General features: G+C 37.9%; 2 protein-coding genes across 2 annotated transcripts; one reads left to right on the forward strand and one right to left on the reverse strand.

Moving 5' to 3' along the window:
- The first annotated feature begins 6,077 nt into the window (after positions 1 to 6,077).
- Positions 6,078 to 7,590, forward strand: LOC120076160. Its single transcript, XM_039029929.1, has 2 exons — positions 6,078 to 6,385; positions 7,221 to 7,590. Exons 1-2 carry the CDS (start codon positions 6,078 to 6,080, stop codon positions 7,588 to 7,590), a joined length of 678 nt encoding a protein of 225 aa, XP_038885857.1.
- A 3,741-nt stretch (positions 7,591 to 11,331) lies between these two features.
- On the reverse strand, positions 11,332 to 12,916 carry LOC120076474 (transcription factor PRE6-like). Its single transcript, XM_039030313.1, has 2 exons — positions 12,490 to 12,916; positions 11,332 to 11,737 (listed from the first exon to the last, which is right to left on the reverse strand). Exons 1-2 carry the CDS (start codon positions 12,622 to 12,624, stop codon positions 11,585 to 11,587), a joined length of 288 nt encoding a protein of 95 aa, XP_038886241.1. The 5' UTR covers positions 12,625 to 12,916; the 3' UTR covers positions 11,332 to 11,584.
- Positions 12,917 to 14,044: the final 1,128 nt, after the last annotated feature.

Here is a 14,044-nt window from a genome sequence, read left to right on the forward strand (position 1 = left end):
GTAGATTGATGTGGAAACTAGTGTGAATGGTAGAGAAAAGAGTGGAAAATTAGAAGAAAATAGGAAATTTGGAAATTTGACTTTTGGGGAAAATTTGGAAAATTTGGCTAAGTATAGAATTGTGTGTGGGTGGTGTTAATGCGATGGAAGGGATGTTGGTGAGGGCATGCGGCTGAAGAAGGAAAATGGTGATGATGCGTTGCAAGGGACACGAGTAGGCAAGGCATGCATGGAAAGGCAGCCTCAGCCAGTGCCCATGCCATGCGTCGAGCAGCCTCGGCTGGATGCCCTGCCAATGCGTTGGGCGGACACACTCGAGCGTTGAGCACACTACCGAGCGGCCATGCCGTGCATCGAGGTGTCCTGTCATGCAGCCGAGCAAGCAAGCGATGGCCAGCACACGCCGTACGCCCATGCGTCGAAGCAGCACACCCATGCACCTAAGCACCCGGCCAGCTTGCAGCGCGCCTCTGCATTGGTGGCCAGCACCATGCGCCCATGCCAAGCAAGTCGTGCAATGCTACCTAGTGAGCCTTGCGTCGAGGATGGATGGTCACCCTATGCATTGGTGATGGTTAGCTTCTTGCGATGGCTAAGTTAAATTGTAATGATAGTGAATTGGCTTGCTATGCGTTGAGTAGAGGCTATGCATTGTTATGGACTAGGCGTTGAGCATCCAAGAGTTGGACGCATACAAGGGTGAGGTCACATAGAAAACATCATCAAAACCATGTTTCTTCTTGGGAGGAAAGCCTTAAGCCTTAAGAATTTGAGGTGGTGGCATCAAATTGGAGGCTCATGCGTTGGCAACATGGGAGTAAGACACTTAGTTTGTGATGATCACAACATTGCGTTGATGAGGTGAGAATGAGACACTTAGCCATGCAGCCAAGTAGGTGGTGTCAACTCTAGAGAAGGTTTGGACGCCTATAAATAGAACCAAGAGACTTCATTTTTAGTTTAAAATTCAGAAATACCGTAAAAAGAGTGGGAAAGTTGAGCAAACCTTGCGTTGGAGCCAAATCCATGCGTTGGTCATAGAGGACGAATTGGACAGTGAAGTCGGAAGAGGACGCATCAATTTGGGACGAGGAGTTCTCCCAATTTACTCGTTCGTTTGAAGTGATTCCAAAGCCACCTGAAAGCTCTGAGAGTCTAGATTTCATGGTAGGGCTTCTGGAAGAAAAGCTCGAAGGGATCGAGCTGGAACTGAAAAGAAGAAAGAAGGGTCAGGCAGTCGGATCAGTTTGGGCTAGTCTTGAAGATTCTATGATTCCGGCCAAACCACGAAGAGTTCTGAGCTTCCTGAGACATTTTAGAATATTTTTGTAGAAGGAATTATCTCAAAATAAAGTCCAGAACTATGAGTAATCTAAGCTATAAGTTGAATCTGGATTCTAGGGGTGAAAAAGGAGCCCAAGGTAGAAAAGGGAGCTACTATAGTTAAAAGCTCTTAAGCAATCAAGGTGAGTGGCTAAAACATTTTGACTAAAACATTTGCATAAAATGTTTGATTAAAATGTTTGATTACAACGTGTTATAAAAAGCATGTTTTAAAGAAGATTATTCTCATGCCAGCTAGTTTTACAAAGTAATTTCCAAGCAAACCATGAGTTATGTTTTAAACGCATGCATGTGTGAGAAATTGTTGAAAAGAAATGTATGTGTTAAATATACTCAGCATGCGTTAGTACCTTTAAAGCCATGTTTTTATATGTGTTATACTTTACATGCTTTAAAGAGAAAGTCATCTATGACTAATTTCACTTAAAACGCGATACCGAAGGATGTTTGAGAAGGTATCTATTGGTACTAAACGATGTTTGTGAAGGTACCAAACCAACCAGATACTGAAAGACGTTTGAGAAGGTATCTGCACAGAAGTACCTAAGGTATGACGGTACTTAGTATGGCCACGTGCACGTAGGTAGTTAGAGTCAGAGATTGAGCAAAAGGGTTCTCTCTTGACTAGCAGTTGGTGTTGGGATTGTTTTATCCACAGTAAGAGTTATTCTCAACTGAGAAATAGTTTTACTATTTTATAATTAAAACAACTTTATATGTTTTATGCTTGGAAAATTTTATACTGCAGTAAAGTACTGTAGAAGCTTATATTTCAGTTAAACTCTTTATTGAGATTTTGCATGAGAATCAATTATCTTTCTTAAGACACTCACTAGGTGCAAGCTCACCCCGTTTTCAAATGTTTTCTCCCCCTAGGATTTGATTTCAAAAGTTAGCTGAGGAAAGTAGATAAAGAAATTGAGGACGACTAGTACAATTAAGAGCTGACAGGAATGCTATTGAAAGTAAGGTAAGATATGCCATACCTAAAGGACTTAGCACTTAAACAAAGCTATTCTAGGAAGAAGCACATAGCTCGGCCTATGCTATGCATTTGGGAAAGTAACGAAGATGTACAGAACATTAAAGAGATGTACTAGTGGCCTGGTCTGAAAAAGAGAGAATAGTAGGAGTAGTTTGCAGGTGCCTAATATGTCAACAAGTTAAACAGAAAAGACCAGAGGCCAACAGGTTACCTTTAATCCTCCCCTACCAGGGTGAAATGGGAGCATATTACGATGGATTTCTGTTTGGATTACCTAGGAGAACACCGGCAAGCTACATGATGGTCTATAGGTAATTGTGGATAGATTGAACTAAAACACTAATGTTTTTAACTTGTTAAAGTTAACTTATACCCTAGATCAATTAGCCAAGTTGTATGTTGTTCGAGTTATGAGTTAGTTTGGAGTTCTAAGTTTCAATATATGCAGATCGAGACTCCAGATTTACATCAAAGTTTTGGCCTATTTGCAAAAGCTATATGGAAACCAAGTTATAATTTTAGTACTTAGCTTTTCAACCAGATGATTGGTCAGTCTAGCGGACAATCTAGACATTTAGAACATGCTGAAGAGCATGTATATTGGTTAATTTAAAGGGCATTGGGAATACACATTTGTCGTTATCGAATTTTGCGTGTAACAACAGTTACCATTCGAGTACATCGGAATGGCCACCGTATGAGGCACCTGCTACGAAAGGCACATGTAGGACTCTGATATGTTGGAAAGTGAAAGTCAGTGAGAAATTACTCGAGGTCCACAACTTGTACAAATAAGACAATCGAATTAACGTAAGATTATAAGAGATAATCTTAAAGACGGCGCGAGATAGGCAAAAAGAGTTATGCCGATAAGCCGGAGAGAGAATTTGAGTTTGAAAGTTGGTGATAAAAGTATTTCTGAAGTTATCTCCGTGGAAAGGATATCAGGGTTCGGTAGGAAAAGGAAATTAAGCCCAGATATAAGTTGGACCTTACGAGATTAATAGAAAGAGTTGGCCCATGCAATATCCGATTGGATTGCCTCCAGAATTAATCTCGGTACTCATGAATGGTGTTTCATGTGGCAATGCTTAGAAAGTACTGTGCCCGGTCCTACCCATGTGTCGCCTGAGCAACCAGTAAGCAGTTGAAAGAGAATTTTTTCTTATAAGGGGAGAAACCCATGAAGATTCTTGACAGAAAGGAACAGGTTTAAGGACAAGAAATCCCGTTGGTAAAGGTACTATGGCGAACCACTAGCAACAGAGAAGCACGTGGGAAGCCAAAGAGCAAATCAGAAACAAGTATCCGCAGTTGTTTAATTAACGGACTTGTAGCGAATTTCGAGGACGAAATTTTCTGGGGGAAGCTAAACCCCGTTCTCTAGACAGTCGGGTATGAGGAATTTTGGAGGCATGAGCCAACAAAGCTTAGGTCGAAAAAGGTCAAGACCTGCAGCTAGACCAAGTGGTGGATTAATATCAGGTCGTGCTAGCGAGTCAGTAACTAGTACAGGGAGGAAACCACTTTGTGTAAATTGTGGTAGGCCTCATATAGGAGTATGTTATGGTAATAGGAATGTGTGCTTCTAGTGCAGACAAGCTGGGCATTTCAAGAGAGATTGTCCTCAGCTAGGTCATGGAGCATAGAGTGAGTAAAGAGGAGTTACACAGACTGTAAACCAACCTAGAGCAACCGGAACTAGAGGTAAGGGATCTGGTATAGCTAAGCAGAAAAGGGTAGCTTGACGACCCCAACAACAGCAGCAGTAGAGTAGAGTATACGCTATGACACACCAGGAAGCGGAAGAGGCTCCAGATGTCGTAACTGGTACGATAACTTTATGTAATCAATCCGCTTATGCATTATTTGATCATGGTGCTACGCACTAATTCATATCTAGCATGTGTGCATTACATATAGATAAAGTGCCTGAACGTATGAACAAAGATTTGTTTATCTCTACACCTATAGGAGATACTCTAGTTGTACATAAGTATTACAGGAATTGTGAAGTAATTCTTGGAAATCAGAGTTTTTGGATTGACTTGATTCCATTAGAATTACTAGAGTTTGATGTTATCTTAGGTATGGATTTTCTAAGTAAACACTATGCCACTATAGATTGTTTTAAAAGAGAAATAGTGTTTAGGAAACCAGGGGAAAAAGAAATAACCCTGGTGGGAAGTAAAAGAATACTTCCAGGATGTTTAATATCAGGAGTGAAGGCTAGGAAGCTGTTGAGTAAAGGATGCGAAGCTTATTTAGCTTATGTAGCAATTTCACATGATAAGAAACTGAAACCTGAGGATGTACCTGTGGTACAAGAATTTTTAGATGTATTCCCTGAAGAGTTACCAGGCTTACCACCTGACAGGGAAATAGAGTTCACTATTGAGTTAGTTCCGGGTACAGCACCTATATCCCAGGCACCATATAGGATGGCACCAACGGAACTGAAGGAACTAAAAGTTTAGTTACAGGAACTTGTAGATAAGGGGTACATTAGACCAAGTGTGTCGCCTTGGGGAGCGCCAGTCTTGTTTGTTAAGAAGAAAGACGATACTCTTAGATTATGCATAGACTATAGACAGTTGAATAAGGTGACCATTAAGAATAAGTACCCATTGCCTCGTATAGATGATATCTTCGATCAGTTAAAGGGAGCCACGGTGTTCTCTAAGATAGATTTGAGATCAGGTTATCACCAGTTGAAGGTGAAAGACACTGATGTTCCAAAGACTGCATTCAAAACTAGATATGGACATTTTGAGTTCCTAGTAATGCCATTTGGATTGACAAATGCTCCTGCGGTATTTATGGACTTGATGAATAGGATATTTCATCATTATTTGGATCATTTTGTGATAGTTTTCATAGATGATATACTAGTGTATTCTAGTAGTGCAGAGAAGCACAAAGAACATCTGAGGATGGTGTTACAGATTCTAAGAGAAAAGGAGTTATATGCCAAATTTAGTAAGTGTGATTTTTGGTTAAATCAAGTCGTATTTCTTGGGCATATAGTTTCAGCTGATGGAGTTAGCGTTGATTCCCAAAAGATAGAAGCAATAGTCGACTGGGAACGACACCTGAATGTAACTGAAGTATGAAGTTTTCTAGGTTTAGCAGGTTATTATATAAGATTCGTGGAGGGCTTTTCTAAGATAGCTCTTCCATTGACAAACCTAACCAGAAAAGATGCGAAGTTTGAGTGGTCGCCAGAATGCGAGCATAGTTTTCAAGTACTGAAACAGAGGTTAGTGTCAGCACCAGTATTAACTCTACCTACACCAGGTAAAGAGTTTGAGGTTTATTGTGATGCATCCCGACAAGGGTTAGGATGTGTGCTGATGCAGAAGGGAAAGGTAGTAGCTTATGCTTCTCGACCTGTCTCTTATACACATCTAGATGTGTATAAGAGACATAGCTTATGCTTCTCGACAGTTAAAGAAGCATGAATGTAACTACCCTACACATGATTTGGAGTTAGCAGCAGTTGTGTTAGCTCTAAAGTTGTGGAGACATTACCTGTTCGGTGAGCAGTATCACATATTTACGGATCATAAAATTCTAAAACATATCTTTGATCAGAAGGAACTAAACTTGAGACATAGAAGATGGCTCGAGTTGATCAAAGACTATGACTGTACCATTGACTATCACCCAGGTAAAGGAAATGTAGTAGCTGATGCTTTAAGTCGAAAAACCAGATCAGCTAGCTAGTATCAATTCAGTGAAGGATACAATGATTCATGAGTTGTATAATGCTAGGGCAGCATTATCAATCGCTCAAAAAGAAGGATTACTAGCTTCATTTCAAGTGCGTCCTACACTCATAGAAGATATTCTACGTGAGCAATTAAAGGATTCTGATTTTCAAAAGTTAGCTGAGGAAGTAGATAAAGAATTGAGGACAGACTACCAATTAAGAGCTGACAGAATGCTATTGAAAGAAGGTAAGATATGCATACCTAAGGACTTAGCACTTAAACAAGCTATTCTAGAAGAAGCACATAGCTCGGCCTATGCTATGCATTTGGGAAGTACGAAGATGTACAGAACATTAAAGAGATCGTACTAGTGGCCTGGTATGAAAAGAGAGATAGTAGAGTATGTTGGCAGGTGCCTAATATGTCAACAAGTTAAACCAGAAAGACAGAGGCCAACAGGATTACTTAATCCACTCCCCATACCAGGGTGGAAATGGGAGCATATTACGATGGATTTCCTGTTTGGATTACCTAAGACACCGGCAAGCTATGATGGTATATAGGTAATTGTGGATAGATTGACTAAAACAGCTAAGTTTTTACTTGTTAAAGTTACTTATACCCTAGATCAATTAGCCAAGTTGTATGTTGTTCGAGTTATGAGTTAGTTTGGAGTTCTAGTTTCAATTATATCAGATCGAGACTCCAGATTTACATCAAAGTTTTGGCCTAGTTTGCAAAAAGCTATAGGAACCAAGTTATATTTTAGTACTGCTTTTCAACCACAGATGGATGGTCAGTCTAAGCGGACAATCTAGACATTAGAACATGCTGAGAGCATGTATATTGTAATTTAAGGGCAGTTGGGATACACATTTGTCGTTAATCGAATTTGCGTGTAACAACAGTTACCATTCGAGTATCGGAATGGCACCGTATGAGGCACTGTACGAAAGGCCATGTAGGACTCTGATATGTTGGAATGAAGTCAGTGAAAGGAAATTACTAGGTCCACAACTTGTACAATAGACATCGAATAACGTTAAGATTATAAGAGATAATCTTAAGACGGCGCGAGATAGGCAAAAGAGTTATGCCGATAAGCGGAGAAGAGAATTTGAGTTTGAAGTTGGTGATAAAGTATTTCTGAAGTTATCTCCGTGGAAAGGAATACTCAGGTTCGGTAGGAAAAGGAAATTAAGCCCCAGATATATTGGACCTTACGAGATAATAGAAAGAGTTGGCCCCATGGCATATCGATTGGATTTGCCTCCAGAATTATCTCGTACTCATGATGTGTTTCATGTGGCAATGCTTAGAAAGTATGTGCCCGGTCCTACCCATGTGTCGCCTGAGCAACCAGTACAGTTGAAAGAGAATTTTTCTTATAAAGAGAAACCAATGAAGATTCTTGACAGAAAGGAACAGGTTTTAAGGAACAAGACAATCCCGTTGGTAAAGGTACTATGGCGAAACCATAGCACAGAAGAAGCAACGTGGGAAGCCAAAGAGCAAATCAGAAACAAGTATCCGCAGTTGTTTAATTAACGGACTTGTAGCGAAATTTCGAGGACGAAATTTTCATAAGGGGGAGCTAAATGTGAACCTCGAATCCTAATTTCTCTACTTGAGTATATTCCCTATTGAGATCAGTGTGATGAGTAGGTTGATGTGGAAACTAGTGTGAATGGTAGAGAAAAGAGTGGAAAATTAGAAGAAAAGAGGAAATTTGGAAATTTGACTTTTTGGGAAAATTTAGAAAATTTGGCTAAGTATAGAATTTTGTGTGGGTAGTGTTGATGCGTTGTAAGGGATGTTGGTGAGGGCATGCGGCTGAAGAAGGAAAATGGTGATGATGCGTTGGAAGGCACACGAGTAGGCGAGGCATGCATGGAAAGGCAGCTCATGCGTCCAGCAGCCTCGGCCAGCGCCCATGCCATGCGTCAAGCAGCCTCAGCCAGATGCCCTACCAATGCGTCGAGCGGACAGACGGTCCGTGCATTGAGCACACTACCGAGCGACCATGCATGCGTCGAGGTGTTCTGTCATGCGGCCGAGCAAGCAAGTGAATGGCCAGCACACGCCGCACACCATGTATCGAAGCAGCACGCCCATACGCCTAAGCACCCGTGCCAAACATCAAGGCGCCACGTTGCAGCCCATGCGGCCAAACACGTTCCATGCATCGAGCAAGTCCAGCACGCCCATTTGATGGCCAGCCCATGTGCGCGCCTATACGTTGGGGCCAACACCATGCGCCAATGCCAAGCAAGCCGTGCAATGCTACCTAGTGAGCCCTGCGTCGAGGATGGATGGTCACCCTGTGCATTGATGATGGTTAGCTTCTTGCGATGGCTAAGTTAAATTGTAATGATAGTGAATTGGCTATGCAGCCAAGTAGGTGGTGTCAACTCCAGAGAAGGTTTGGACGCCTATAAATAGAGCCAAGAGACTTCATTTTTAGTTCATAATTCAAAAATACCGTAAAAAGAGTGGGAAAGTTGAGCAAACCTTGCGTTAGAGCCAAATCCATGCGTTAGTCATAGAGGACGCATTGGACAGTGAAGTTTGAAGAGGACGCATCAACTTGGGATGAAGAGTTCTCCCAATTTACTCGTGTGTTTGGAGTGATTCCAAAGCCACCTGAAAGCTCTGAGAGTCTAGTTTTCATGGTAGGGCTGCTGGAGGAAAAGCTCGAAGGGATCGGGCTGGAAACTGAAAAGAAGATGGAAGGGTCAAGCTGTCAGATCAGTTTGAGCCAGTCTTGAAGATTCTGTGATTCCAGCCAAACCACGAGGAGTTCTGAGCTCACATTTTAGGGTATGCTTCCTGATACATTTTAGAATATGTTTGTAGAACGAAGTATCTTAAAATAAGGTCCAGAACTATGAGTTATCTAAGTTGAAATTTGAATCTGGATTCTAGGGGTGAAAAAGGAGCCCGAGGTAGAAAAGGGAGCTACTAAAGTGAAAAGCTCCTAAGCAATCAAGATGAGTGGCTAAAAAGTTTTGACTAAAACATTTGCTTAAAATGTTTGATTACAACATGTTATAGAAAGCATGTTTTAAAGAAGATTATTCTCATGCCACCAGTTTTACAAAGTAATTTTCAAGCAAACCATGAGTTATGTTTTAAATGCATGCATGTGTGAGAAATTGTTGAAAAGAAATGTATATGTGTTAAATATACTCAGCATGCATTAGTACCTTTAAAGCCATGTTTTTATATGTGTTATACTTTACATGCTTTAAAGAGAAAGTCATCTATGACTAGTTTTACTTAAAACGCGATACCGATGGACGTTTGATAAGGTATCTGCCCAACTAGATACTGAAGAACATTTGAGAAGGTACCTATTGGTACTGAAGGACGTTTTAGAACGTACCAAATCAACCAGATACTAAAGGATGTTTGAGAAGGTATCTGAACAGAAGTACCTAAGGTATGACGGTACTTAGTATCGCCACGTGCACGTAGGTAGTTAGAGTCAGAGATTGAGCAAAAGGGTTCTCTCTTGACTAGCAGTTAGTGTTAGGATTGTTTTATCCACAGTAAGGGTTATTCTCAACTGAGAAATAGTTTTACTGTTTTATGATTAAAACAGCTTTATATGTTTTATGCTTGAAAAATGTTTATACTGCAATACAAGTACTGTAAAAGCTTATATTTCAGTTAAACTCTTTATTGAGATTTTGCATGAGAATCCATTATCTTCCTTAAGTCACTCACTGGGTGCAAGCTCACCCCGTTTTCAAATGTTTTCTTTTTCCCCCCCACAGGTAGCGGTAAAATCCTCTAAAGATAGCTCTGCATCTGCTCTGCCACTAAAGGATAACGAGATTTGTAACCCATCTGTTAGGTGGTTACTATTAATATTGTACACATGTTCCTGTTGTTCATATAGGGACTAGGGTTTGTGGGTTTTGGGACTTGTGAATCTAGTGTTGTAACGACTCTAAATATGTTATGCTTCTAAATTAATAAATTTTGGCCTAAAGATATTCCGCTGTATATGAGTTATATATTGGTATTAAAGTTATTCCGCAACAGTTAGTAGGCAGTAAGTGTCAGACACAGGGTTGATAACTCTTACAGTCACGCCCTTTCCTAGGTTAAGAGGGTGGTCTGGGGCGGGGTGTGACACTCACACACTTGAAGGAAGCTCAAGTGTTTCATCACTAATATTCACATACTTAGGGGGAGCCTAAGTTCGAGAGAGGGAGTGTCTTACATCTAGGGAGAGCATAGGGGTTGTACGGGTGTCACTATAATTATTGTTACTTACAAATAAATACAACGTTGTAATTTCTTAACTTATATATATATTAGTGGATTATCTTTCCCAGGCACACTGCCCTCGAAACGTAGGTGGTTTACCAATCTTGGTGTGTTTATTCTTTTATTCACTATTTGTTGTTATACTGTTATTTATGAAATTGATAGGACGTCATGTGAGACAATCGTATTGAGTGCGAGTAATCACTTTCTAAAATTTCAAAATGGAAACAAAAATAAAAATTCAAGTGCCATATAAATGTAACATCTCGAAATCTAAGGACCAAAATAGAAATTAAACTCAAAATTCAAAGATAAAAGTATAACATTTTAAAACATTAAAGGACAAAAAAGGTATTTTCTTCAAAATTTATTAGAACTTTGATATATTATATTTAATTTAAGACAATAACTAGGGGGACATTGTCCTTTCTTTTATTGTTGGCTCCACCACATTCATACCCTATACTACATATAAAAGGGATATATATAATGAATGGAGAAACTAGCTCCATCCATTTTGCCCTTTTTTATTCATTTATTATATAATCTTTTTTAAAACAGTTCCATTTATTATTATTTTTTCTCAAATAATTAAATATATAAATAATTTTAAAATATTTAAATGGTGTTATGTAACCATGTTGGAGATATTTTATCCTTATTTTCCTACTATTACTACTATTATGTTTTCTCTGTAATGCAATAATATTAATAAATCCAAAATTTACAACATATTTGTAAAATCTTTCATAATACCCATTTTGTTACTTCACACTTCCTACTTATAACACTATTGAAAAAAGAAAATAAACAATCAATCATTATTAGTAAAATTTAAATCCATACATACTTTATATTATTTGTATATATTGAATGATTTATAAGCATCTTATCCATGATTATTTTCAAACATACAAAAACATGTGCATTGCACGTGAATGACAACCACCGTTTGAATAATTTGAAAAGTAATCTTCTTTGGAAAAATGAAAATGAAAAATATATAAAATGGAAGGACTTGAGTTCATATAGAATATTATAAAAGTCAAAGTACTACAAACTCTGCTCAAAAGGCGTGTTATATATATAAAATATAACACCCTTCTGTGTACTGGCCTAATACATCGGCCAAAAAAGATCTAGCTAAATAATTTAACTATCATACACATATATAATTATATATAAAGAGAGAAAAATGAAAATAATAAGAAAAGAAACGACGTCGTAACGGGTAGGGTAATTGTTATAGATAAATTATAGGGTTTTACATGAATAAACTCCTAATAATCGCAGCCTCGGCGCTGTCGTTTTCTGTTGAGGCCAAAAGTTGTGACAATCGCTCACTTAAATCATCCACCTCCCTATGTAAGTTCCTTATGTAGTTGCATGTTTCTTGTAACACTTTTGAAGCCGACACCTACACCCACAAATGAAATAACATTACAATTTTTACAAGGGGTGAAAAAGTAATTTCAAAACGTCTAATATTTGAGTGCATTTTCTTTTAAATAAAGATACAAGAAATTTGTGGTTCAATAGATGCAACAAAATATTTCAACTAGATTGACACGTTCTTAATATCATCATCATATTCGCAAAATCATATCAGAAGAGAGTTGGGGAGGAACTCATGTGAAGGAAAAAAACAAGGCTCTAAGGAACATAGTGAATTACATGAATATTCAAATTTATTGATATCTGGTACATCCATTTTTTTCACCATTTATTTCAATCATATTAAAAAAAATTAAAAATATTCAGAATTTATTGAGTGACGAAATGTAGTTGGACAACTAAATATACTGCAAAGTTATTTATATAACGTAAGAGACCGCCACAATGAAGCTCAACGGTTGTGGGTGAGAGAAATTTATTACTACTAAAAAATTGCGAGGGACTGATTGAAAAAGTTATGGCAGGAAAGAGTATGAAGAATAAATTTAAGTTGGAGGGTGTGGAAATGGAAATTACGTGAAGGGGGGAATTTGGAGGATCCCAGCTGCAATGGCAGTGGAAGAGGGAACAATAAGAGACCCACAAGCCGACATGTGGGGAAAGAAAATTAATGAGGTTTGGAAGACAGAGGAGGTAAGACTTTCTTTTGTTTATCTGTCGTGATAGTATAAATTTATGTCAGTTGAACTATGCTCGTGTTATTAATAGTATTACCTTATGGGAAGCACGGGGATTACGAAGCTCGGGGATGAGGCGCTGCAACTTGGAAACAAGATCACTGATCTGATCGTCAGAGATTAATGGAGCACCTGAGGAGTTTCTGGATCGAGAAGATCTTCTGCTAGACATGTTGTTGGTAATATTTTAATTTTAATAAAGTTTGAGGGATATGAAGAGGAGAGAGAGAAACGACGACGTTATGGGGATGAAGGGAGAGAGATATGGGGTGATGTATATATAGAGAGAGTTATGAAGGAAAGAGAGAGAGAGAGATAAGGGAGGGTGGAAAGAGAGAGAGAAGGATTTGCTCATTTGTTGGTGTTAAAGCGGACAATTGCATGGGAGAAACCAGTGGGCGATTTTCCGCTTGCCTTTTCTTACTTTTTACGCGGGTAAAATTATACGAGTTTGAATACAGGACTTTCAAAACTATATATTATGTTATTATTGACTGATTCAAAAGTTTAAGTTAATAAGTGAAGACAAATTCAATATTATATCACCTAACAGCACATTTTTAGTGATTTTAACCTTTTCATTTTTATTTATATTAAATTAACATAGGTTTTCAACTCCGAACTGATTGACAACTAAAAGTGTATCCATCCGTATCTATTAAAAAAGTGTTGGTACTTATGTAATATTAAAATTATATATTTTCATCCATCAACTCAAGTTTTTGAGTTAATTAGTGATTTAACATAATTTTATAAAGATTTTTAAAGTCTCATTTGATGTTGGGTCATCCACACTTTGTACTAATTTTAATCGTTTATGTTATTATTAGATAAATAATTTATCAATCTCACTAATAATTTAACTTCCAAACAATTTAACAATGGAAAGAGTAACTTAAGTAAAGAGGATGAATCTCATCGTATCTTTTTCAACATGGGCCCACAACATGAAATGTCGAAGTCTACATTTGGATATAGCAACTATCTCTAACATTTTGATTTTTGGCCCAAATGAGTAATTTTCATCATTTTTATACTATCAACCTAAAAGTTAGAAGTTTGACCATTATGAAATATGATTTGAAGAATAAGTTAGACTTAACCATTATGGATTGGTCTAGTGGTAGTAGAAACATCAAAAAACTACCAAAGGGTTAAAGGGTCATGAGTTTAATCCATGGTAACCATTTATTTAGGATTTAATATTATACGAGTTTCTTTGATACCAAAATGCTATAAGGTTAGATAAATTGTCCCATGAGATTAATCGAAATACACGTAAGTTGATCCGAACATTTATGGACAAAAAAAGAAGAAGAGATAAGACTTGGATAAACACACATCTTTGGGAGTTCAAAAATCACACTAATAACTTAGCCTCCAAACAAATAAATGAGCATTTTTAAGCTTCTCGAATTAAAGCGTTAATATAATCTTGTTAATGTTTTATGAAATTTTTAAATATATCATCGATGATGATATGTTTATCATATAATGTAAATAATGTTTGGACTAGATTATTTTTTATTTTTTTTCATTTTGATATCTGTGAGTATCTAGGTCATGACCTTATAACACTAGTGTCAAAAAAT

Source organism: Benincasa hispida, chromosome 4 (assembly GCF_009727055.1).
Source record: "Benincasa hispida cultivar B227 chromosome 4, ASM972705v1, whole genome shotgun sequence".
Classification (NCBI taxonomy): domain Eukaryota; kingdom Viridiplantae; phylum Streptophyta; class Magnoliopsida; order Cucurbitales; family Cucurbitaceae; genus Benincasa; species Benincasa hispida.

What these genes read in the sequence shown, in the direction of transcription:
- LOC120076160 (XM_039029929.1), top strand. Translation starts at nt 6,078, where the DNA reads ATGATTCATGAGTTGTATAATGCTAGGGCAGCATTATCAATCGCTCAA. An exon ending in CATTTGGGAAGTACGAAGAT is followed by an intron (nt 6,386 to 7,220) that starts GTACAGAACATT and finishes AGGAATACTCAG; the next exon opens with GTTCGGTAGGAAAAGGAAAT.
- LOC120076474 (XM_039030313.1), bottom strand. Translation starts at nt 12,624, where the DNA reads ATGTCTAGCAGAAGATCTTCTCGATCCAGAAACTCCTCAGGTGCTCCA. An exon ending in ATCCCCGTGCTTCCCATAAG is followed by an intron (nt 11,738 to 12,489) that starts GTAATACTATTA and finishes TTGTGGGTGTAG; the next exon opens with GTGTCGGCTTCAAAAGTGTT.